Source organism: Solanum verrucosum, unplaced genomic scaffold (genome assembly GCF_900185275.1).
Source record: "Solanum verrucosum unplaced genomic scaffold, falcon-dt-bn FXZP01000275.1, whole genome shotgun sequence".
NCBI classification, from domain to species: Eukaryota; Viridiplantae; Streptophyta; class Magnoliopsida; order Solanales; family Solanaceae; genus Solanum; species Solanum verrucosum.
Window position 1 is genome coordinate 696,404 of NW_026020738.1, and position 27,780 is coordinate 724,183.

General features: G+C 35.9%; 2 protein-coding genes across 3 annotated transcripts in view; both read right to left on the reverse strand.

Annotated features, from left to right (window-relative positions):
- The window catches only part of LOC125812687 (tRNA(His) guanylyltransferase 1-like), an 81,737-nt gene extending 54,755 nt beyond the window's left edge, over window positions 1–26,982 (reverse strand). For both annotated transcript variants that reach the window (XM_049492178.1, XM_049492177.1), the window contains exon 1: window positions 26,902–26,982. The gene's annotated coding sequence lies outside the window, so the exon portion shown is untranslated. The remainder of the gene's footprint in view (window positions 1–26,901) is intronic.
- Window positions 1–27,008, reverse strand: part of LOC125812685 (uncharacterized) — a 46,628-nt gene extending 19,620 nt beyond the window's left edge. Inside the window, exons 1-9 of the mRNA XM_049492175.1 lie at window positions 26,902–27,008; window positions 14,447–14,622; window positions 12,188–14,362; window positions 11,495–11,570; window positions 6,609–6,731; window positions 3,619–3,874; window positions 3,079–3,534; window positions 2,822–3,007; window positions 2,436–2,726 (exon numbers count right to left, since the gene is read on the reverse strand). Of these exons, the coding sequence (XP_049348132.1) occupies window positions 2,436–2,726; window positions 2,822–3,007; window positions 3,079–3,534; window positions 3,619–3,874; window positions 6,609–6,731; window positions 11,495–11,570; window positions 12,188–14,362; window positions 14,447–14,615 (3,732 nt within the window). The 5' untranslated portion in view covers window positions 14,616–14,622; window positions 26,902–27,008. The remainder of the gene's footprint in view (window positions 1–2,435; window positions 2,727–2,821; window positions 3,008–3,078; window positions 3,535–3,618; window positions 3,875–6,608; window positions 6,732–11,494; window positions 11,571–12,187; window positions 14,363–14,446; window positions 14,623–26,901) is intronic.
- Between the last annotated feature and the right edge of the window lie 772 nt (window positions 27,009–27,780).

Below are 27,780 nucleotides of genomic sequence, written 5' to 3' on the forward strand. Positions count from 1 at the left end.
CTGGTTTATGTTGATGACATAGTAATGACAGGAATGACAAAGAGGAGATGACCCGATTGAAGAAGTTATTACCACAAGAATTTAAGATTAAAGATCCAGGAAAATTGTAGTATTTCTTAGAAATTGAGGCTGCTGGATCAAAAGAGGAATCTTTATTTCTTAAAGAAAGTATATTCTAAATCTCTAGAAGGAAACTGGTACGACAGGTTGCAAACCAGTACAATCACCTATTGCAACCAATCACAAGTTACAAACCAACGATGGAGAATCAGTTGATAAGAACAGATAGCAGAGGTTGGTCTTATTTACCTCTCTCACACTATAACAGACATAGCCTAATCAGTCAGCTTAGTGAGTTGGTTCATGCATGATCATCGAGATCCTTGTATGCAGTGGCAGAGCCAGATATTTTACTAGGGTGTCAGAATATACAAAATATAACACATGTAGAAAAATAAGGGAAGTCAACATATAGCATATAAACATAAAATTAAAATTTTAACGTAGCTAAACAATGTAATTTTCGAGCAACCCCTTAGCTAAGGTAGCTCCACCACTGTTCGTATGCAAGCTGCCTTTTACATTTTGCAGTATCTGAAGTCTGCTCCAGGAACTCTATTTTTCTCGAAACATAATCACCTCTAGATAAAAGCCTTCAAAGACGTGGGTTGGGGTGCATCTCTAGATAACAGAAGATCTACATCCGGTTAGTATACACTAGTAGGAGGGAACCTAGTTACTTAGAGAAGCAGAAAGCAAAGTATAGTAGTCAAATCTAGTGCAGAAGCAGAATATAGAGTTATAGCCCAAGATGTTTGTGAACTTCTTTGGCTACAAAAGAATTGAGATTGTCTGAAAAAGGGTAGCTTTCCTTGTACAGCGACAACAAAGTCGCAATCAGTATAGCATACTCAGAATCTTGTTCAACATGACCAAACCAAATATGTTGAAATTGATCGACACTTCATCAAAGAAAAGTTACAAGTGGTACCTTGAGTTTGCTTCATTAACCGTCAAAAGAACAACTAGCGGATGTGCATACAAAAGTACTTTTCATACTTAGGTTTGCAAGTTTGGCATGTGCAACATCTTTGCACTAACTTGACCGGGAGTATTGTTGTGTTAATTGATTAACATGATTTTAGGAGTCTTTATTTTCCTAGTGTTATTATAGGGATAGAATTTATTTATTTTTATTGTAATTGATTGGCTTTCCTTAATTAGCTATAGGGTTCATGACTTCATTCTATAAATATCCCTTTCAAGAGATGCAAAGACATACTGACGAGAGAAGCCTTTTCTTCTCAAACTTATTATAGTTTGCTTTGGTAATTAAACAACTTATAAAAGATGAAGAAGCAAATAAAGAAGATGGTTTGAGTTGGGCAATTAGGGTTATGACTGGGAATGGTAATGGGGCGGGGTGGAGAGGGTGCAGGGCGTTAAGTCTAGCACACAAGAATTTCCAGTCTCCCTGCACAGCATTTTTTTTTATTTTCAACCCGCACCACTCCGCAAAACCCACCTGCTTAGATTTTTTTCCATCTTTTTATTTTTCTAGAAAATAAAAGTTTCGCATTTTTTTATACTATGAGAGACTGTTTCCTATAGTTATGAGAGACTGTTTCCTATAGTTAAAATGCACCAGTTTTAATTCTGACATTATTAAGCATACACTCAAAAAAAAAAATCTCATTTGCACTCAATAAAACATGTTATATTATAGTCTAAATTATCTTCAATTCCTTAGTACAATTCTCTGTGATTAAAAAGTTCATATATATACTTTATAACTGCACTACATGTGAAGAGACATATGATGATGTAAAATTCTTGAGTGACTGTCAAGAGGCACTTAGCACAACTGAATACTATTTTTTAATTGGAAAAGTCAAATAATGTAAAAAAGAGTTTGTTAATGCATTGAAGCATAAACTGTAAAGATTGCAGTTTCTAGATCTTTATGTGGCAATATATCAGAAAGAGATCTATTTGGTTTATAAAAATTCAAAATAAATTCTTGGAACTGAAAAAAAAGGGCTCCGACTACAAAATATCATATAGATATATTTTTTGAAAATCTTAAAAAATCATTGAGAGATAAATTTTTCATGAAAATCTGAGAAGAGACTGATAGTTGAGAGCTTCAATCTTCTTAAATCAGAGAAGAGATTGGAGATTAAAGCAGGAGAGTGAGTGAAAATTTTAACCTGCAGAGTATTAAACCCGCCATACCCCGCCCGGTCCCATTGCCATCCCTACTTATGACCAACTTTTTAGCCCAAGTTTACCCAACTCATCATTACCTAAGCAAACCTTGGCAGGATGGATGACTCAACCCATTTTTACTGGGACAAATTTGACCTAACCCACCCATTTGACACCCCTTCCGATAAGCAGTAAATTTCTGGAAGCATCAGTTAAAAGTTACTTACGCAATCAACAGTTCTCTGATCCCAGACATCAAACCACAATGCAGCAGCACTCCAGTAACTAGAATGAGTACTATCATTGTCGGTTTCAGGAGCAATTGGTTGTTCGTTGACATTCATCCATGAACCCAACACAACTCCATCAAGTTCACCACAGGCAATAACTAGGTCTCTCCCTAAGGTAGCCAATAAGTGCAGTTTTATTTCTTCTGTTGCATTTCCATTTGATACTCCCTTGAACTCTTTGTGCCGGCAAGAGAAGGTACTCCAGAAACTGCTGCAAGGATAAACCCTCTTCGTGCAAAAGCAAACTGTCAGCTTGAAATTCAACTCCGATCTAGACTCATAGAGCCAGTTAGGGGATTTTAAGTAATAATAATTCCACATACCTCAATCAGTGAGATCCTCTCCAAAATTTGCCACTCATGTGGACCAAGATACCCAAGTCCTTTCATTACTTCGACAATTTGCATCCGTAGAGATCTCCGGACAGTACCGAAAACTAACTGTTTAAGGCTGGTTTCAATATCTTCGCCCAGCTTTTGAAGTGTTGCTACAGCAAGTCCAGTCTCACCCTGATCATGAATGATAGCTGACTCATTAGACATACAATATCTGTTTATACGAATAATCAGAAAAGACCTACCTTCAGAAACAAGTCATAAGCAATAGCTCTTCCAATTTCACGAACTTCGTTGAATGTATCCTGATTTTCCTGCTCTGACATCAAATCTCTTGAACGATGAAGATGCAGCTTAAGAACGGCCAAAGGAAGACGACCAGAAAGTATAGCATCTTTGACAACTGTTTTGACATCCAAATTATCTATCTCCCACCGTGCAATCATATCCTTCGGATTTTCTATAGAAAAAACTCTTTTTTCTTCAGATATTAAATATGGTTCCTTAAAAGTGTCCAAAGAAGAAGTGTCATCCACAGGTATCAAAGCAAGGTCTTCGCCATTATTTCTCTCCATCTCAGAAGCAGAAATCAGACCCTTTTTGGTTGAAGCCTCCAAAGATAAGATATCAGCAGGAAAATCGAGAATACTGGACTCATCCTGTGACAAATCTGTCTCACCTACAGTTTCACCTTGATCCACCTAGAATACGAGATAAAGGAAATGAATATGTATCAACATCAAGCAACTGATAATATTGAACTTTGGAGGACCAGACCAAAATACCAATTCCTGGCCTAGCCTTTTGCATTTGTATGTGAGTTGCCACTGCAGATTCCGTATGATCTCTAGAAAGTGAGCCATCTTCTGAAGCCTTTCCAGATCTCCTGTCCCGCCAGGTCTACTAACTATCAGCTCTGAAGAAAGAAAAGAATTTTGCACACCTCCAGCTTTCTGCGACTCCATTCCATCTTTCTTATGCTGCAGTAAACCATATTCTCGTATCATCTTGGTGGCAAAGCTAGTTCCTAAAGCAAGAAGCCTGTATCAAGATCTAAGCATAAGAAAGAGAACCTAAGTGAATTCAGGCAACAAAGCTGACTATCATACCATAGAAATAAGCAATGAGTCAACCATCATAAACTAACCACATGACTAAGTTAAGAACTTCCAAACAACAAGTTAATCCCCATGGGCTAAACTTGACACTACCATATTATGTCTTGATTTATTAGATGCTCTATAACTCTTGCCTTAGAGGCAAGATTTATCACAAAAATTTCAAAGAACAAGTTGAGCCTTGTGGACACCATTTTTACTAAGTCTAACTTATGGGGAACACAATAACTTTTGCCTTAGAGGCAAAGTATATCTCAAGGGTTAAAAAAATAACAGATGCTTAATGGGTAATAGTTTACACTATTTCACTATGTCTAACTTATGAGATGCTCTATAATTGTTACCTTGGAGGCAAGCCTTAGAACCAAGAAATTCAAAATAACAAGTTGCCCCTTGTGGGATTTACTTGACACTACCACATTGTGTCTTAATTTATGAGATGCTCTATAACTCTTGCCTTAGAGTCAAGACTTAGCCCAAAGACTTTCAAACAACAGGTTGTGCCTCATGGACAAAAATTTACACCATTTTCACTAAGTCAAACTTATGGGGAACACTTTACACTATTTCACTATGTTTAACTTATGAGATGCTCTATAAGTCTTGCCTTAGAGGCAAGATTTAGCCAAGGCCTTTCAAAGAATAAATCACACCCCATGGGCAAGACTTGGCACTATCATCTTGTGTCTTAATTTATCGTATGCTCCATAACTCTCGTCTTAATAGGCAAGACATAGCCAAAGGACTTCCAAAGAATAAGATACGCTCCATGGGCAAGAGGTCTTGATTTATGTTATATTTTATAACTATTGCCTTAGAAGTTAGAGGTAAGACTTATTAGCGAAGGACTTTCAAACAAAAAGTTAAGCCCCATGGGCAAAAAAAAAAGAGAGAGAAAAACTCTTCTAAAAATTAGAGAAAAGAAAAAATAATAAATGAAAGAAAAATAAATAAAGAAAAAATAGTAAATGAAAGAAAAATAAAAAAGGAAAAAATGAAAAAAGGTGAAAAAATAGAAAGTTGCGAAAAAAGAAAACAAAAAAGAGAAGAAAAAATAATAAATAAAAGAATGAGAAAAATTAAAAAGAAATTAAAAAAAAAATGAGAGGCAATTGAGCATGGAGAGTTGCTTAAAAACATTTGAGATGTAGAGGGGAAAAAATGTAATTTTACTCTACTTAAAGTGGAAGAAAGGTCATTCTTTAAAGACTTCTCTTATGGGGGACAAAAAATCTAGACCACTACATTTGGGAGACACCTTGTGTAATTTTTTGCCTTCATGAGCTAGCTTTTGGGGTTGAGTTAGTCCCAAGATCCATTCCTTCTATTAACAAAGGAAAGATGGTTTGCTACCATTGAAAGGATACCTTCACTTGCTACAATCTCAAGGACGTATGCGGCCTCTTAAATTTGGCAACAAGGCATGAGGCGCATGGTCTTTTTCTTGAAGCAAAGCAACATATTATTTTTTACAAAATGTTAAAGAGTAATACATAAATTGAGTAATGACTCAGAAACCAGAGTAGAACATCAGAAATTAGCAAGAGAAAACAAGTTAATAACTTAATATTTGCATCTTTACATATGAATGAGAAATAAAACAACTACTACTATTTAGTATGCCTCAACCCCGAGCTAGTTGGGCTGAGTTAGAAATATAAAAGGTCCGTTTATTTTTTGAGAATATATAAAAGGTATTTTTTTTTTTTTTGGTGAAGTAATTAAATTGCATTAGAAAGGCATCAAGAAGATGCAAAGGTTACAACTAAAAATAAAGTTGCTTCAAACATGAAAATAACATGAAGCTAACTGTGCAAAAACCTGTAAAGCAGCCATAAAGATAAACCCCCTTAAACCCTACTGTGCTAGAGTTAAGGAGCTAACAAAATCCAAAAAAAAATTCCATACTGTTTACAGGGGAGAGAAGGTTCCAATTATAGAGACTAACTAAACACCTAGTCTTAATGGTGCTTATGGGAGTTGATATTCCATCAAAACATCTGCAGTTTCTCTCTTTCCAAATGCTCCAAAAAATTAGTGTTGGGATCATCCTCCAAGTACTTTTGATGGTGTTGTCAACTCTCCTGCATATCCAGCTAGCATAAGCATCTTTGATGGAGAGGGGCATAAACCCATTGGAGGCCAAACAATGAGAAGAAGAAATGCCATATGTCGACTGTTGTGGGGAAGTGCAAAAAAAGATGGTTGACACTTTCATTGTCTTGTTTACAGAAAAGACATCTGTTGATGAGAATGATGCCCTTTTTCCTAAGGTTGTCTTGTGTTAAACATGCCTTATGTAGGGCTGTCCATGCAAAACATAATATATACCCTTATGATTTTCATTTATCGTAGGTGTTTTTTTAGGATGAATTTATCGTAGATATTTTTCTAATTCTATTGTTTATAAATTGTTGTTGTGTCATTATTACTGAGTATTAAGCTTTTTCATTTGACCCTTTTTCATAAAGCACATGATTTAATTTCACATTCACTTAAAGGCCGAGCAAACTTTGACGTTTTTCACCATTGACAACACAGGCAGAGAACCCATCTAGCAACGCTGGAAAGAAATGATAATTATCGAATTCACAGATGAGAGAATTAAGTAACCATAGCACAAAATTTTAAAGTAACACACCTAGAAAATTGCATACCTTGATGCAGAAGAGACCTCGTAATCATTACCAACTTTGCAGGACATCAGATAAACAACAGCAAGGAGCATCCTCAAGATGCCTTCTTCAGCCAAATTGACATGAGCAAGCATTTCTAAAGACCTGTCCATAAATAAACAAACATAAGATTTTATTCCATGCGATGTCTCTAAAAGTCTTCCAGAGACAAACCTAGAACTGATATTTTAGAGATGAAATGACTGTAAACCAAATCCAATTCACATCCAGTTTCGTTTATCCGATAATCTTGTTGGACAAATCTGAGCCATCAAGCAGTATTGTTTCTTAATACCTTATGGAGTTTCAAGGTAATTAGCTAAGTTTTTTCTTTTAGTTTTATTCAGTCTCTATCCCTCCTGTACAGATGATCCAAATGAGTGCGCCAAAGTTAATAGTTTCGGCACCTATTAGTCTTGGCGCCTTAGCCAGTAACATGCCCTCCTCACTATTACCTTTCTTTTGACTTTACATATCATAAAGAAAAGTTAGATAAATCAACACGTTGAATATAATTCAGGATAGCTAAAGTACCAGGTTTCTTATATTTAGGGTAGTGTTCCATTAATTAGTAAATTTACTTTTCTGCTACCCCTTTGTCACTCAATCAACTCATAACTGGACTTTCTTAAGAGTGGCACAAACCCAACTTGTGGATAACACTGGTATGTTGTTATTTATTCCTATAACTAGATAACCTACCCGCGCTTCGCACGGTAATCCATGACCTCATTAAGATTATGAATAATGAATAATCATTTTCTAATATTAGAAATTTGGTACTGTCACATATATTAAGAACTTGAAAGATTGTAAAAAATTTACTCTTTAATGAATTTTATCTTATTTTCAATTATAATAATTGTTCTTTGATATAATTGGCTTTTCAATATTGAATGTTTTTTCATAGATTAGTCAATTATCACTTCCTCTATTGTTTTGTACATGTGCATGCAAAGTATAAGATACTCAATTTGGTGGCCTATGATTCTAAGGGCGCCATGTAGGCGGGACTAAGATTCTCTTTTTTTTTTTTTTTTTAATTTCAAAAAAAAAAGAGAATCTTAGTCCCGCCTACATGGCGCCCTTAGAATTCAAGAATTTACTTTTATGTTTTTCTTCGTACTTTTAGGGCGCCCTTCCTGAATTCTAAGGGCGCCTCGTACTCAATTATTTGTATATATAATTTGTGTTTGTGTTTGTATAAAGCGAGAGAGACTATATATACAAATACAAATACATATCTCTCCGTCCTATACACTTATAAATATACAAATACAAATCTTCCCCTGCCCAGTTCTCTCTTGCCTTTCTCTCTCCCTCGCTTCATACAAACACAAATTATAGAAAAACACAATGTATAATTTGTGTTTGTATAAAGCGAGAGAGAGATTTGATATACAAATACAAATGTTTTAACTCGATTCAATTGTATACGAATTCAAATTTTATGCAGATATACAAACACAATCATTGATACATATACATAGTAGTTACATATATACAATTATCTAACCGATATACATATACAATTCACCTCTCTCCACTCTCTGACCTCTCTCGCTCGCCTCTCTCCTCTCTCCCAATCTCGCTCGCCACTCTAGCCTAACACAGAGAACATATACATATACAAACACAATTTTCATACAAATCGCCGCAATTTTTATACAAATCTGCCACGATATATACAAATCAGATGCTCCATAGCAAACATAATTTGGCTATGGAGCGCAAATAGAAAAATTGTAGCTATAGAGCGCTAATATGATTTTTATGTTTGCTATTTCTAAAATTTACTCTTATTTTTTTGGTAAAGATCCAAAGTAGACTTCCAAGGAAATGATGAAGTTCCACAGAAATTAGGGATGAAATTTGTCACGAAGAAAAAGATCCAACAATGGGTATGATTTGTCTAGTTTTTATAAGTAGTTCCTGAAGAGACGCAACCGAAGGGACGCAAGAGTTGAAGAAACAGGTTTAAAGGTAAAAACAGAATAGGGGTGAAAAACCTAAAAGTACGAAGAAAAACATAAAAGTGAATTCCTGAATTTTAAGGGCGCCACGTAGGCGGGCCTAGGATTCTCTTTTATATATGTAAGATGTAAGATTATGCTAGGAAAAGGAAAAATAAAGTCTCCTAAAATCATGTTAAATAATTAACACAATCAACAATAGGGTGTTATCATCTCATCTAAATGCTTAAGTTGTTATAGAAAACACATTTGGTTTTTACTTAATTATTTTAAAATAAAAAAAAACTGGAAAAAAAATTAAAGAATTCCAGTAATTATTTTTTTGATCAAGTAAAGAATAATTCCACTAATAAAAGGGGAAAACTCCCGTTTACATGTAGTATACCAAAAAAAAAAAACCTAAAAAATACAAATGGTTCTTTTACCGTGGACACCCATTCATCCGTATAAATAGCAATCTCATCAGTGCACCAATAATTATATGAGGGATAAAAGGTTATTCTTCAAATGTACAAAATCATGTTCAATTCCTTAAAAAAATTATATTTCTTTCTCTCCGCACTACCCACATAAGAACTAATGAAGCAATGCCCTATGCCCTATGCCATGCACCTTCTCTTGCATCTTCTAAAAGCCTAACTAAACAAAGTGTCCTTTATCATCCCGTCATAGTCCACGGTAGTCAAAACGATCTCAAAATCACTCACCATAACCTTGAAGCAACCTAACAATGTAGTAGAAGGTGATCCACATCCTCACCCGAGTTTCTGCATATAAAGCACAAATTAATATAGGTGATCCTCCTTTTCTTCAAATTTTCTGCCATCAAATTTTTTCCTCTAGTCGACAGCCATATAAAGAAAAATCTTTCTTGGCGCCCAGGAAATCCAAACAGCATCGTGCAGGAAAATTGTCTCTATCTCTCGTGAGCATCTTGTCATAATGGAACTTCACTGAGAAACAACCACCATTCCCTAACTTCCATCTCTAAGAATACTAAATTTCAAAGGATAGAGTTTGTTTGAAGAGCATCTCAAGCAAGTTTTGCAATTCCTCTTAAACTCCCAATCCTGAAGATTTCTCCTAAATTGAAGATCCCAAAGAGCATTTCCTTCTTGTTCTTTTGTATTTGTTGGACTGTCACCTTCTTTTGGCATGAAAGACTATGAATGTTGGATATGTGGCTCTCGAAGTGTTATCCCCACACCACCTGTGCACCCAAAAACAATTTCTACTCTCATCCCCTACCTTGAAAGATATGTTACCACTAAATTTCTCACACCCCTTCAAGATATTTTTCCAAAGACCACACCCAAAAGGAGTAGTAATGTTTCTAGAGTTCCACCCTCTTCCATAACTCGCATATGTTTTCACTATCACCTTTCTCCTTAATGAATGTTTCCTCTAATCCAAATCTACAAAGCCACTTCCCTAGCAAAGCACTATTAAACACCCGAAGATCTTTTTACTTAATTATCTCTACAACAAGTCACTCACGTGCATGCCTGATTCTTTTTCAAGGGAAAGTACGCAGAGATTCTTTTGACAATGGATGGCGGTGAGACTCGAAGCCAGGACCTCTGCCGACTCTAAGATAAGTACCACATGCCTAGCTCGATAAGAAGACTAGTCTTCGTTTGCTAGGTCAGCTGATAGCTAGTTTAGACTTCACGGCCAGTCTCCCTTGTATTGATCCATTCTGTTAGCCGGCGAAAGTGGGAATGCTTTCATCACCTCCATGCTCCTAGTTTTCCTTTGCATTGAGGAAGGTGATGTCCTACGGTCTTTCATCCAAAGGCCTCACACCATTAGGAGTAGTCCTACACCTTATATGCAACTTCCCTTTTTTTCTCAGCTACCAATATGGAATGTAGGGCTTTATGTTCAATAATCTCCCCCTCAAACTAAGTTCTACACACCCCACTAACAAGCCCCTTGAACTAAGTTTCATATGGCCCTTCGCCTCATGGGCTAATCGGGAAATTTAATGAATACCACCCACATTATCTGAGTGGCCAGTGAAGCCCATATGTGAGCTTCTTTTGGGTGTGCATCTCCAAGCTCCGCAAAGGCAAAAAAACTGAGTCCTAAGCCATCAACTTAACATCTCCATACTCGTCCTGTTGAACCATAGGCTCTGATATAACATGTATCACCATCTCATCTAAAAGCTTAAGGAAGACAACACATTTTAATTTTTATTTAATTATCTCTTGAACACTAATAAACTTGGGGACTAATACTCTATAGTTTTGGTGTAAAGAAGAGGGCATATATGAAGTAGATCAATTAGTAGATTTCCTAGGCTCTGTGTAATCATGACTACTTGCCTGGGAATTTTTTGTTTGGTTGCCAACATACCCTCATTGCTGATGAATACAACTTTACCATTCTCAAAAAAAAACTTGGGGGACTAGTCAAATACCATTTTGCAAATGAGTAGGTGATGCGCATTCCCATTTTGACCCGAAGAGTTTCTCAAACTGTTCAATTGGAGACAATAGCCAGAAGTAGAACAACAACTGTTGTTTAAAAATCTAAAAGTGGTAGAGAAATTTGCAGACAATATCTAGTCCTCAAAAATATGTTTTAGGTAAAAATAATGTACAGACTACAGACTAGGTAAAGCTCTCTGATTTCCTAGCATATTGCGTAACATAAATTACAAAACCCTGAAAAGATTCTCAGCTTCCTTTTAGACTCAGGTACAACAAATAAGAGCAAACAAGGCAGAGGGATAAGGATCTTCACAGTAAAACTTTTTGAAGTAAACTCATTTGTATATCCCAGTAGAAGTACCACCTAAGTTAAAATGCTCTGACCTTTACTTCCACATGCCACTCATTTATATAGCCACTCTACTAATAAGTCTCAAAACAAGCAAATCAAACTTACTTTTCAATCTCCTCGAATTTTAGGTATTCCAGTGCCAGCTGCAAGTTCCGAATCCATGTAACACTCAAGTCCCATCCTGCACAATTTTGCAAAAAGACATCACACTTCCTGCATATCATGATATTCTTCTTCGCCAATGAAGAAAAAAGGTTCTAAGCCAAAATCGACTGTTCTTGTTGGACCAAAATCAACGATATTTCAAATTTTCGATTTTACTAAAGACAACAGCAGTATTCCTGATTCATAAATTAACAACTAAAGCATGTGCACAAACTGTAAAAATCAAGTAGAGCAAAGTACAAAGTAGGACACTGACAATTGGCCAAACAAACTCTAAGGGATCGTTTGGTAGCTTGTTAGTATTATGCATGTATTAGTTATTCCATCTCCTACTCCGCCATAAGATAATACACCAATTCCCTCATAACTTATACATGTATTAGTTATGCGGGTTGCTAAATTGCAAACCAAATGTCGTATTAATTTTATAAATGAATTAACTTATTTCCTAACTAGCTACCAAACATTGCATAACTTTTACATAAATTAATACATGAATAAGTTGCTTCTTTACTGCATACCAAACGACCCTAAGAAGACATATTTATCTGTAAATCTGGAAGCATTTAACTTCATGAGGGAGCAAACATGTGAAGGCTAGTAAAAGAGTGTATTTCAGCTTCAAGGAATTACCATTTTCTAAGCATAATTTATCTGCCACTTCAGGCCCTTCATACAAGAGAGCTTTATCCAACACCTCCACTTTCCATGGAGAAAAAGGTCTTTTTTTGCTTTCAAACTCATGAAGCTTATGGACTCCATACTTTGAACCAGCACTATAACAAGATTGCCGGTATCCAATTGCTTCAACCGGATAGAAATTTGAAGGAAGAGAAAGACGAGGCAGAACTACAGCAATACCGTCCTTTGTGACCAAATACAAACAACCCTGAAAACTACAACCTATAGCTTCGTCCACTATGGCATCCCAACCTTGGATGTTATAGCTGGTGTCATCATTTATTGTCATGTTCACATTTAAACTGGAATGAACAAGTCGACACTTCCCATTTTCCCCAGAACATTTTCCCTTCACTAACCGAGTGATCCCAAAAGGAGAAAAACAAACAACGCCGTCTTCTTTAGATCCATCTGTAGCAAGGAAAACTTTTCTACTATGGCATGACCATAATCTACTACCAAAAATCCTGTTCTTATTTACATCAAGAGCATCAGATAGGCTACTTCCATATGAGCCATACTTCCTTTCCTCGTGTGTATTATCAGCGAAAGAAGACTCTCTAATAATGGATGATTTTCTTTGTTCCTTCCCACCGAAAAAATTGGATAAGACCCTTTGATAGCCAATTTCAGCGGCACCTGCCGCCCAAGCAACCAGCATTCCATCACTCAATTGTTGAGGGTGTAATTTCTCAAGTGAACAATACTTCTGTGGGATATGGTCATCCACATGTATTACATATGTTAAACCATATTCATCGATCACACAAAATGTCAAAGAATGGGAAATAACAAGAAGCCGTTTGAACCTTCTTCTACCAACAAAATCTCCCGCTTGATTGATGAGCTGACCACATTTCTTCTCTTCAATACAACTTTCTCTGATCTTTGACGATGAATACTTTTGTTCTTGAGATACTAAGGAAGGAGAAACTCCACAAATATTTAACACATCTAAAGATGCTATATGTTCACCGGTTAATGCAATGTAAATGGAGACTAAGCCAGAAACATTAAGAGAAATAAGAAAAGCATGAGAAAATTTGAACTCTGGCCACTCAATTGCTGGCCTGCCCTCGAGGCATTTTCCCACTGTCACCGAGCAAACCCACTGCATTCCCCAATTAATTAACCTGGCCACTGCAACGAAAACTTTACAGCCTGTTCCATCATCTATATTTGTGCTTTCAATTTGAACATCTTTCTTTGTATTTAAGGCAAACCCAACCAAGCATTGCGCATCATTAGAGAACACTCTGAAACATTTGTAAGAACTGCTCAGCTGACCAACTAGAGCATCAGGAGACATCTGTATGGAATCTGTAGATGTACTGTCTGCATGATCTTCAGCTGAGATATTACTATTCTGTTTGTCATGTGATATAGGACAACCATCAGATAGAAATTCCAATAGCTGCGGACAACTGAGAAAATTACTAAATGAGACAATTGAAGCAGATGAAGGAACTGACGATTTATCTGGGAACTTTGTATACACTGTTCCATCAGACTTCATTGTTTCAACTTTAGTCAAATAAGTATGCAACCATCTCTTCACTCCAAAACTCTCAGATGAAACCTCCTTTTGACCCTCCATAGAACAACTATTCGCTCTTCCCCCAGTTACACTAGACCAGCTCATATCACTGACATCCAGGGAGTCATTGGACTGCATGGTGGAGTCACACACAGTTCCCGATAGTTGAGCTGAGGCTGTTGAAGGCCCCCACTCCACCCATAACCCTTGACCTACATCATCTTGTTCTGTGGGTGTTATGAACTCACTCATCATATAGGATTGGCAAAAAGCATGGACAGTTACCCCCTCACTGCCTAACACAAAAAGCAGTTCGTTGAAAGGAACATTGTCATGCTGACTACATAAATCTTCACACCTACCCCAAGCCACTGTGCTTACATCAGAAATAGAAGGGAAAGAGATAGGTCCAGTAAAATCAACTGCCTCTGTTTTTATGTTACATGTCTCCGCCTCAATGGACTGTGAAGTACTCTCACAATCATCCCCCAACTCTGTTTTACCAGGAAACATGCGCTCCAGTGAGCAGGGAAACGAAGCATCATGATTCTGGAGATTTTTATAGCTTTGTGGATCCTTAGTACTTTTACCTGCAAAGAACAGGAATCTATTAGAGGTGAATGTACAATCTACATTGCTGAAGTGACAGGTAAGTTGATTATATTCACATTTACCCAATGGAAGAAGCAAAGCTTCACGATGATATGAAAGTAGCAACAATAACTCCCGTCTCGGAGAAATAAAACCTTCACAAAAGTCTGACAGGTTGACTTGGACTCGCGAGGACCCCCATTTCTGCAGCTGCAGTATTGCAGGATCTTCACCACCATAGGCAAAATCCATGTCAGCCCTATGCAAAGGGATAACAAAAATAAGCAAAGGCCGAAAGAAATGATAGCCATTGACGTATAGGGAGTTTGAGGTAACAAATTCATGAAAGAACACGATAACATGTTCAAAACGCCCATGAAATTTGTTACAGGTCGAAGACATGATTGACTTTCTTTAGTCATTTTTAAAATCTGCAATGGTTCCGTTGATGTTCTACCCTCTGAATTTTCATTTTGCTGGCATACACCAATAATACTCATAACATTATCAATCAAAAAAGTGCCCATGAAAAGGTAGAATCAATTAGATGATAGAAGATGCTTTCCCAGTTAGCAGTTAGCACACAAGGTCATAATGAGAATTCAATTAGGAAAGGTAATAGGTCAAGTAAGAGAAAAGGTATCACTATTCCTTAAGGAGAGACGTACAAAAGGCTCCACAATGGACACTCACCCTCCCTGCTTTCTCCTGTATCCTTTATGGACAACAAAATGGCTATAATTGAAATAAGCCTAACCAAAGAAGCCCCCTCTTTTCCTAGTGCTAATGTTGACTTATTTTATGACACAAAAAATGTGGAATGTGATCTAAGAATATACTTATAAGAAAGTGGATCAATTTTCACAACTACCCAACACAAAATTCATATATTGCGATTAAGGAGCACATAGTCAGATCACAATGAACATCATCCCTTACATTCTCATCTAGCCTTATGGGACACATCAACATGGCAATAATTTAATTGAAAACACCTTCAAGCCTACTCTAAAGCACTACTTTTTCCTGACCTTGAGGCGGGCTTGTTTTCGTACATGTTCACAGGTGAAAAGTGATGATTGGGGAGCTGCATCAAGGACTGACAGGTCTCTCTATTTTTTTTCAAATAGGTAACTTTGTATTATATCACAAAACAGTACATGGGTTGTACTGAAACCATATATACAGATGTCTCCTTTTCCACTGTTTTCAGTCTATATTGAGTCTAGAACATCAATTACTGATAGAATGTCACTGGAGTATAATTGATTACACCAAAAACATAACAATAAGATGCAGTTAAACTTGATTTTCTGGACATCATTCTCTATGCTCTCAAAACACCTAGAATTCCTTTCTTTCCAAATAGTCCACTATATACTAGCAGGGATAATTCTCCATTTGTTCCTGTCCTTTGCATTCACCCATGCTGCCTCCCAGCTCTTCAAAGCCTCTGAGACCTTCCTAGGCATGGTCCAGGAGATGCTTTTGAGGTTCAAAAAAATCATCCATAGTTGTAAGGTATACAGATGGTTCCCTGTCTCTAATGCCTCCCCACAAAGGAAACAACTAGAGCATAAGGTTATCCCTCTTTTCTTCAAGTTATCTTGAGTCGGAGCAGCTTCTTTGGCCAATAACCATATGAAGCATGAGATTTTATGAGGTATTCTGCTTCTCCATATTTGTTTCCATGGCCAACAGTATGTTTGTGGGTTTGTCTGATCCATCAACTTGTAGGTTGAGTTAACTTTGAACTCCCCTCTGCTATTTCCCTTCCACCACAAAACATCTTTCCCTGTTTGCATCCCATTAAAAGCTTCCACAGTGTTGAGAAATTCTGCAACTCTCGCTATTTCTCAGTCTTTGAATTGTCTTCTGAAATTAAAGCTCCACTCCTAATTTGTCCATAACTCTGCTATAGTACTTTGTTGTCCCAGAACTATAATGTATTATGTCAGGGAAAAGTACTTCTAGGTTTCCCGTTTCATGCCACTCATCTTTCCAAAATCTTGTCTTGTTTTCATCTACAACTTTGATCTTTGCATTACTCTTAACTTCATCCAACATGTCTCTTATTGATCTCTACAAACTCACTCCATCAGGTGTAGTCACTTCTTTGGTCATCCACATATCTTCACCTTCATACTTTGCATTTATTACCCTTTTCCATAGCATTTGATTTTCATTGGCAAACTTCCACAACCATTTCATTCTGAGAGCTTTACTCTGCACCTTCAGGTTCTTTATCCCCATACCCCCTACCTTCTTGCCAGCTATCACTACTTTCCACTTCACCAAATGGAAGCCTTTCCTCTCCTTGTTGCCATGCCATAGAAATTTTCTCCTGATACTGTCCAATCTCCTGATGACTCCTGCTGGTATTGGGAACAAGGTCATCATGTAAGTTGGCAAGACATCTAGGACTGAATTGATGAGAGTCAGTCTGCCTCCAAAGGACAGATATTGAGTTTTCCATCTAGCCAATTTCTTTTCACACTTCTCCAGCATACCATTCCATATCTCAACAGAATTGAATTTTCCACCTAGAAGCATGCTCAAGTAAGTTGTTGGCAGAGTATCAATTTCCCCACTAAGGATTGCTGCTAGGTAGTTCATATTTGTGACTGTACTGATTGGATACACTAAGCTCTTTCTCCAGTTGATATGTAGTCCAGTCATTCCTTCAAACAGAATCAGTATAACCCTCACATATTTTAGTTGTTGTTCCTCATCATCACAAAAAATTAGGGTATCATCTGCACACTGTAGGTGTGTCAACTCCAAACTGTCGCCACCCTCTCTGGCAACATCAAAACCTTTCAACCAGGCTCTGTTGTTTGTTGTTTCGATCATACTATGCAGCCCCTCCATAGTGATTAAAAACAAAAAAGGTGACAAAGGGTCACCTTGCCTGAGACCTCTCTGAGTATTGTAAAATCCTGTAGGGGCTCCATTAATAAGCACGGAAAACTTGACAGTTGAAATACAATACTTTATCCATCTCAACCATTTATGTCCGAAGCCCATTCTTTCCAACATCTTCAGTAGATACCTCCAGTTGACATGATCATATGCTTTCTTAGGTCCAGCTTGCATATTATACCAAGTTTCTTCCGTTTGATTCTGGAATCTACAGCTTCATTAGCAATCAACACAGCATCCATGATCTGTCTACCTTTAATAAATGTCATCTGTTGGGCATCAACCAATTTCCCTATCACTCCTTTCAGCCTCTCAGTCAGTACTTTGGAGAGTAGTTTGTACATGCTACCTATCAGGCTTATAGGTCTGAAATCTCTTGGCTAATTTGCTCCTTTCTTCTTTGGTATGAGGCAATGAATGTTGCGTTAAAGCTTTTCTCAAAAACTTCTTGTTCTGACAGGTCTCTCTATTTGAATGAACACAATGATGGATCCAGTATTATCAAACCATCTGTCCTGCCTCAAATACTCTCAGATCATCCTACTGAATTGGTATGTAGGCAGTAGGATAAAAGGGGATCTTATTTCAAAGAAGGAAATTGTGGGTTTCACGGATATAGTCAAAGGATGGCAGGAAGTCAGTGGGAGTCCTGATTGTGCTTTGGCCATAAAAGCTTAAAATGTAGAAGCAAAAGCGCCAGATTGAAATGTGAACAATTCGGTAACATAGAAAGAAAAAAAAGAGTGATTTACTGGAAAGGCTAAGAATGTAGGAAATTCAATAGAGTGCAGAAATATTAAACTGAACAAAAAATGACAGAGAAGGCTCCAACCTCAATGAAATTGCAGGAGATAGCCAAAATGGAGAAGATATCCTAGTGACAAAAGTTAAGAAGTTTATGACTAAAGCACTTCACAGGTTTTCCAACCTCACACAAGAGATACAGCCAGATTGACAAGTTAAAGGTTGCAAGGGAAATTATTAAGGATAATCAAGACAAAATTATAGATGAAATTCTCAAGTCTTACCAATAACTTTACAGTGAACCAGAAAGCTGTGGGCCTTCTATCAAGGTAAATGTCTCCAAAAATCAAAAGAGGAAAAAACATGGTTGCAAATGGCCCTTCACTTAAGAGGAAGTGGTACAGACAATTAGAAGTTGCGAAGGGAATTGTTATGAATAGGATGGTTTTAATATGGCTTTTTCTTATGAAGTAAGATATATCATTATTAGGCACCAAGAAGATGCAAATAATAACAACAGCAAAAATAATGTTAGCTCCAGCATAACATGGTTTTAATATGGCTTTTATAGAAAACTGTTGCCAAGAGTAAAATTAGAAGTTAAGAAAGCAATTTGAGTGTTTTCATTATTATGTCAGATTTGGAAAAAAGCTTACATGCATGATGTATTGGATTGATCCTTAAGAGAATATCCTTTGGACAAAAGAGACTACAAGCCTATCAGCTTAGTTAGGTGCTTTTATTCTAAGCTTTTCAGCAAAAGGTCAAAGGTAGTGATTACCAAATTAGTAGAAGAAATACACAAAATCACATGGCATTTGTAAAGGGCAAACAGATAGTGGTATATCCTGATTGCACCGAATGTATAAATGCTAGAAGGAGTCAAAGCAGTCCTGTTTTAATGTGTAAGCTTGATATAAGAAAGTGTCCGACTATGGTACAATGTTAATAGGTCATTTCTACTAAACTTGTTGAAGGACATATTGGTGAAAGATGATTAAATGGGTACATTTATGTAGTTTTACTTCGAATTTTTCTGTTATTACCAATGGGCCACCAGAGGGCTTCTTCCTAGCCCATAAAGGTCTTAAGCAGGGAGACCTTATCTATTCTTTCTTAATTATACTAGTTATGAAACCCTTAGCTGGGATGTATATAAGGCTGCTTCTTATAACTGGATCAAGCGCTTTTCGGGAATGACACATTCATAATGTGTGATGCTGAGGTGACTCCATTGAGATATTTAAAGACTACCTCGCGTTCCTTTAAATATAGAAGATTGGGTGTCGTTTGTAGAAAATCACATCATTTTGTTTAGTATTTTCCATAGCTTCTTTCACCTTGTAGTTTTTTTTTTTGGGTAATAACTGTGAACTACTACCATTACTCCAACATGAAAACTTCAAATTTACAACCTAAAGAACACCTCTTGTCCCAACCACCACCAAGAAGAGGTTTAGGACTATCCTGGTCTCAAGCAAAACTATTCCAGGAAAATAAAAAATAAGCTCTTACCTAATACAAACAAATTCATTCTTTTTATCTAAACTATTTACTCTCTAGTTAGTCTTCTCAGCAGAATCTGACACCCCGCGGCACCCCTTGTGTTCTGGAGAATGGCTATTCGAGCTCTCACTTCTTTCTGTATCTGTACAATTGCAAAACTCGTACTCACATCTATGCTTCGAAAAATCTTCCAATCTCTGGCTTTCCATGTGTGATAGATCATTGCCCCCCATATTGCCACCAAAACTTCCTTTTGTATTTGCTTCCATTTCCTTCGTTTCAGCCATTTCAGACTTTGTGGGATATCCTTCTGAACCATTTGGACCTCTGCCCAGATTGCCAGACCATGTCGAACTGCAATAATCCATTCACACTCGGAGAATAGGTGTGGAGGAGTTTCACCTTGTAGTTTTCAAACCTGTTTTGAAATGTTTTTCTTGAGTTGAGGGTCTATGAGAAACACCTTCTTTACCTCAAAAGGTAGTGGTAAGGTTTGCACACTCTACCCTCCCCAAACCCCACTTGTGATACATAGGGTATGTTGTTGTTGTTTATACTTTTGGGTCGTTTAGATCAGAAGAAAGTTATGCAGGAATTACAAATTGTTTATGTTATGATTTATAATGAAGAAATTGGTATACAGTGATTAATACTTAAGAAAATTGTATACATCAATTAATTACTCTATAATAATATTTGTCTTTAGATAATTTAGCATAAGCATTACTATTACACATATTCTTATTTCGTATTCTTATCATGAATATAATGAAGAAATTGGTATACGGTGATTAATACTTAAGAAAAATTTATACATCAATTAATTACTCTATAATAATATTTGTCTTTAGATAATTTAGTATCTACATTACTATTACACGTATTCTTATTTCACATTCTATCATGAATAAAATTATACATAAATTCTCACATAATTAAATGCAGTATTATTTTATTTAGTACCGCCAACCAAACACTATATTATCTTGAGAGGAATTTTATATTGAAAATTATTCATATATTTCAACCAAACACTCTATTATCTTATGCGAGATTTTATACTGGAATTAATTCCTTTTATACTCAAACCAAACGACCCATACTAGTGTGATGCCCTTTTGTTGTTTGATCAATTAATAAGATTTAACAATGGGCGAAAAAACACTTGTATACAAAAGTACGCCAAAAAGTAAAAAAACCTTACAAGAAGATACTCTCTCCGCCTCAATTTACGTGGCATATTTTCCTTGAAACAACTTAAATTCCTCTTTTACCCTCAAAGAAATAACTTATAGTCATACAAATGTTTAGATTTGTTTTAGACCACAAATTTCAAGTCTTCGTTTCTTTCTTAACTTTGTGCTTAGTCAAACAATGTCATATAAATTGGGACGAAGTGAGTATCGTTTTCTACAACTTATGTTGTGTTAAGATATTATTCCCTCCAATTTCATGAAGGTGTTTGACTGAGCACGAAGCTTATGAAAGAAAGAAAGACTTTTGAAACTTGTGGTATAAAATAAGCCATAGATATTTGTGTGGTTGTAAGTCATCTTATTAAAGGTAAAATGGAGAGTTTAAAGTTAAATTGCTACTAAATATAGGAAGGTGTCCTTTTTGGGACAGATTAAAAAGGAAAGAACGTCACATAAATTGGAATAGAGTGAGCACAATTTTGCAACATATTTTACCGATATCGAGGAATAGAAACAGGAATAGTATATAGAATCATGCTTGAAAAAGAATTGTAATATAATGTCTATAAATAGGATTCCAGTGTTATAATGTAGATATATAATTTAATAATATTTTTCTCTTATATTTCTCACATGTTATCAAAGCATTGGTAAGAATCTGGTGAAGGAAAATTAGGTTAAAACTCCCACTGTGCGTCAAATTCCAACAACTTTCTACGGTTGTTTAGTGTCAACACAGTGTTGAGTGAAAATTAACACCACCACAGGGTCCCCCAACCTCTCGCGACCATAACCCACAAAATTCCACCGACAGAAAACCTTTCACGCATTGTCAGAAGCAGCCTTTTCCAGCAAGATCTACACCATGTGTCGGTGCGTGAGCGTCTTTACAACCACTTTTTTGAGATATTTTGTTCTCCAATCAGGACACCTGCCAAGTCCAACCCTAACCATATATTTTTCTTCAAGTTTCGACGAGGAAACTATTCCAACGACTTCAACAATGTTTTCGGGTTTTTTTTCGGTGGATTTTTTTCCAGTAGGGTCTCCCCATCATTCTAACCCTACCCATATAAAAAAAATTCTGGTTTTGACCACTTTCCAGCGTTCAGATTTGATTTTCTGGCAACATCAACAAGTTTTTTCAGATTTCGGCAACAATTTATATTTTTACAAAATTTTGATTTCACAAGATGTCTATCAGGAGTTGATATTTTAGGCTCCTTAATTACGGAAATTATAAATTCAAGCCCTATGAACACTTCAAAACCATTAAGGGGAAGCTTAAACCATTTAGCTTGGGCTCCCTTGATTGAGTTGTGGTATAGGGGTCAGGGTGTCCAAGACCACTTAACGATCAATGTTTGTGTGGTAAGATGAAAAGGCAAAGGCTAGTGAGGAAGATGCAAAAGTCAAAGTACAATGGGAGAAGGTTGCCGCTCAATTATAGTCTCATACAACAATTTATTGATTCCAAGTTGATGCCCTTGTTTCGCCCATTCCAAAACATGTTATTTAGTTTGGAAAAAGGCTCGTCCTTTTACATTAATGACATATCTCGTTTCTATGATGTGATATCTCAAATTATCAACTTAAAGAAACAAGAATTCGATATGTCTACTTACTAGGGATAGGTATAGGCAGTCATGGAGGAATTTGAAACGTTGATGCTAGTCGATATGGACGAGGACAAAACAACAAAAGCAAGGACAAAACAACAAAAGCATAGACAAACGTTGTTTCTAGTTCTTACACTTGTTGGACATTCTACTCACCATGATTCAATGCGTGACCAAATTTTAGTTAATCCTATTGTTCCCACAATTGATGAATTATTATCTCATATACTTCGTCTTGCCGCGCCTCCCCGTTAGAAAATGGTTTCATCCCACCACTGACTCATATTCTCGCATCTCAACCATAAAAAATGAACATCTTAGTCTGTGGTGAATTGATGAGGAAAAGGTCGTTTTGGAAAATCTCGACCCAAGTGTAGTTCTTGTCATAGGCTTAAACATACTTGTAACATATGTTAGACTCTACATGGTCGACCACCCAATAATAATCCTATTGCTCAAAATAATGAGTTCCTTCGATTCCTTCAATATCGAGCAAGTAAGCAAACATCTCCACAAGCAGCCTCTGTTGCTAAGCTTGATCAACCATCCAATAATCATTATGTTGCTCAAACAGAATATGATGAGTTTTTTCATTATCGAGCAAGTAAGCAGACATCTCAACAAGTAGTGTCGGTTGCTCAGCCTAATATTTTTGTTGTTGGTAATTGCTTGCTTGTGTTTCACAATCTAGTACTTTTGGATCGTGGGTTGTGGACAGGCTTTAGCAAATGTAATCCAAACAAAACCAGAAAGAGTTGGCAAGCCAAACCTCTATCTTCTGCCACTCTTAACTTTGTTCTTTATGTCCCTAGTTGTCCTTTTAATCTTGCATTTGTTAGTCGATTGATGTATGCTCTACATTGTGCCATAACATTTTTATGATTTTTTCTCATACAGGACTACAGTACGGGACAAACAATTGGCACAAGACATGAATCACAAGGCCTTTACTCTCCTACCTTTTCAAACTCCTCCACAGCATGCTCCATTACAAATCCTCTGGACCTAGATCACAAATGCAAGTCTATGCTAGCTAAAGAAGATGGTGCCTAGTTTGTCTAGTCTATCCACATTAGATTATGAATCATGTCAACTTATGGAACATACACCCCTCCCAACTACATTTTCACGTAGTGCTAAGGGTAGTTCAAAGTCTATTTATTCATTAGTTCATTCAAATATTTAGGGTGCTAGTAGAGTCGGTTCAACCTTAGAATTTCGCTATTTTGTTAGTTTCATTTATGAAATTCAAGGTGTACTTGGATTTTCTAAATGAAAGATCATTCTGAGTTATTTTCTACATTTCAGTTTTTGTGCTCAAATACAAAATCAATTTGGTGTTTCTATTCGTACTATTTGTAGTGATAATGCCTTATACTACTTATCGTCACAATTTCAGGAGTTTATAACTCACCAAGAAATTATTCACCAGACACCTTGTCTATACACTACTCAGCAAAGCGGGGTAGCAAAAAGAAAGAATATGTATCTCATTAAGACTGCTCGCACTCTTATCATTAAATCCCATGTTCCGTTGCGTTTTTGGGGTGATGCAGTCCACATCTTGTTATTTAATTAATAGAATGCCCTCATCTTTCATTAAGAATCAGATTCCCTAAACCATATTGTTTCCTCAATCATATCTCTACTCCATCCCCACCGTATCTTTAACAGCACATGTTTTGTTCATAACTTAGCCTCAAAAAAAAAGATAAATTAGCTCTTTGTGCTCTCAACTGTGTCTTTTTTGGTTACTCTCAAGTTCAAAAAAGGTAGTGTTGCTATTCACATGATCTCGTCAAAACCTTCTGTTAGTTAGCCAATGTCATATTCTTTGAATCTCAATCTTACTATACATCTTCTGATCATTCTGATATCTCTAAGGTCTTACTCATATCTCAGATCTTACCTATACCTTTTGAGGAATCCACTATTACTTCTACATCTCATGTTATCATCATTGTCCACGTCCAGCATTAGGCCCAGATGATTCATGTCATGTGTTGGACCTTGACCCTACTGCGGACTTGCTGCCTCCTAGACAAGTGATTGCTCTTCAAAAAGGTATACGATTCACTCGTTAAACAAAGCTTCAATATACTTTCTTGAGTTATCACAGTCTATCATCACCCCATTATACTAAAATAGTATAATCAAGGGCCCTTTCATATCATACCAAATTCAGTATTTCATGACAGGACTAAGCACATTGAGCTTGACTATCACTTTGTTAGAGAAATGATACTCTCATCGGATATTCTTATAAAATTTGTGAAGTTGAGTAATCAACTTGTAGATTTCTTCACCGAGTCCCTCTTCGGTCCTCATAACAATTACATCTGTAGCAAGCTCGTTACATATGACTTGTATGCACCCGCTTATGGGGGAGCGTTAGAATAGGAATATGGAAATAGTATATAAATCCTACTTGGAAAAGGATTGTAATATAGTGTCTATAAAAGGGTCCCACTATAATAATGTAGATACACAATTCAATAATATTTCTCTTATATTTCTCACAATCTAGTCTCTTCCTTTATTTTTTCTTGATTTCATTATTTTGATGATCTATGGCCAAGATGCTTATGTAACTAATATTATACGTCTATCAACCAGTAAATAGAGACCAATAATTTCATTTTTTTTTTATTCTGACTGTAATCAAAAGCATTGTCAGAAAATCATTTGGATGTTTCATGTTTCCTAATATCTCTCTTATTGTTATTGACGTAGAGGCATTTGAATGGTTCATAAGTTTGTTTTGAAGTTAGAATTTTTATTATTGGTAAAGAGTTAAATAACATATATAATAAAACCAGCAAAAATTGATGTCAGTAGAGTTACAACAAAAGGAACCATTGCATGTGTGTCAAGTGCTAATAAAGCCAATCATGGCAGTAGGGTGAGAAGCATATACATCTGCCATGTTACACCAAAAACTATGCAAAAAAATACAGAGGTATTTGACATTAATAACTGTATTTCTTTTGTCTTCAAATAACCTATCATTCCTTATTTCCAAAAAACAACCACCAAACTGTTGTTGGTATGGTGTACCAGCTGTTGTTCAAGGACCTTCACATGCCTATTTGATGCCAATCTTGCAAAAATTGTAGGGTGGTTTTGGCATTCCCCCCAAAATGTTTTAAGACAAAGTTCCAAATCTGAGAAGTACATTTACAACGAAGAAAGAGATGGTTGTTGTCCTCAAGCTGTTTTGCAAAGTTGTATACCCCTTCTTTGAAGGTTACTTTCAGTCAGACAAGCCTCTTTAGACACCAATCAATAGACTTTTCACCTTTTTTTTAAGTTGACTAATATTCAACAGCGTCCTTTTATCTATATATACTATGGACGATGATTTTTCTTTCCCATTGTTTTAGTTTTTTACATTATTTCCAATTGGACTTTGGTACCTATTAAAGAGTGTTTTCGTCACTAGGACTTGAGATGACTGATTGTCAATCTCAGAGGATATTGTAGTCTATAGTGGCTTTAAATTTGGGTCAAGGGCAACATGCTAAAGCCACTTTGAAGCTTAGATACGCTATTTATAACACATATGATAGAAGCCATTGGAAAACTTCAGCATTATGTTTACTACAGATCCTTTATATGAATCAAACCAATCGATTGCAGCTTTACCTTGCACAAACCTCATTGTGCTGATACTAACACTAAAGCTTATCCAATTAAGTTTACATGCAACAAGCTTCAAGTCCTAATCTCATTCAACCGAACCTCCGATCAACTTACTACTCTTGAATTCAAAAGGAGCAACTCCGTATCAGATTCTTCAGTTCCCCTAATCACAAACTAGTTTGGGTCGTCTATATTTATCCTCTATATCTATTCTGCTGCAATTCATCAGCTTAATTCCACTACTCAATACTTTGTCCAAAGAAGTTCTATAAAAACAAGGGCTTCACTAAATCTCACAACTATCCCAACTCTACCATACAATCCCTAACCAAACAAAAAACACTCCAGTTCAAACAAATAAAATTCAGGCACCCGCAGGTATTGCTTAGTGGTCAATCAAGTAGGTTGAGAACCATGAGGAAGATTTCTTTCCATTTGTCCTAGCCTTAATGGACAGAGTTACCTAATACTTGTTATTGATGCGATGCGGCAAGTATTATCCCATGGAATTAGTCGAGGACTCGAGGTACACCCAAACTAGCATGCCAGCTCCAACATTTCCAATCTTCCAATCTAAACCACCATTGTTAACTCATTAACCCAAAACCCACATCATATTCCCACTATTCTTGAGATTCTAATACAGAAAATTAGTTCCAAGCTCTTCAAAAATGAATCCAATTCAGTCATCTGTAAGATTTGCGGGGAAAAAAAACCCATCTTTCTTAACCAAATAAAAGAACTAAAATTGACCCAGATATCAGATTTCAAAAGGGGTCTTAATTCACCAAGATTCTTGCAAAAAACAAACATAAAACAAAAACAAAAACAATCAAGGATTAAAACCTTAGCAGTTTTATCAAACTTTCAACTCATAACTTGAGAAGAAAAAAACAGTTAGAAGAAAACCTGAAAAGGGTAGAGTCTAATCGATCGATTGTTAGCAGAAACTGTGTTTTTTGAAAGCTCTGCTTCTCATAGTCTTCTTCTCTCTTTGCCTTTCTTTCTCTCTCACAATTCGAACCAAAGAAGAAGAAAAATGGTGGCTTTTGCACGATCTCAGAAATATATTTTATGTAGTTTATCAGTAATTATAAATATAAATTCACTTGATTTATTTTTTTTCTTTTTTTGTCTTTTTGGTTAGAAAAACTCTTTTTTTTTTATATTACTATTTATTTCTAGAAAATGACAAAATGTTTCCATTATGTTTTAAAGGGTAAAATTTGAAATAGTCCTTTTTTAAGTATGTGATGAATTTTGGTCCTTTATATTTGCTTAAAATTTGTGAAATATTTAATAATCTATAGTCCAAGCTTCGACGAAAACGATAAGAAAAAAATTAATCTATAAAAATTTAAAAAGTTTCATCAAATTCTAATATATACAACACAGAATATAACATTAGATACTGAAAAATATAAATAAAAATAATTACATCTCAAAATATTATATCAAATTCTAAAAATAAATCAAAAATAGGAGAAATTACAAAAGTGTACCTCTAAATAAGAGTTTCTGTTAATTTTGTTTATATATAGATTTCGTCAAATTTAACTAATTGGGATTTGATTAATATTTTATGAAAATTAAAATATTAATTCTTAACATACTTTAAAAAATTGTTATGTGTATATTCAAGGAATTGTTTAAATCTACCCTCAAATATAAGGACCATTTTCTTCATTTTCTCGTATTATTTAACAATTATATTTTGTAAAATAAAAGCAATAAAAGATATTATTTCACAATTTAATATAGGGTACATAGGAAAGTTGTAGAAAGGCA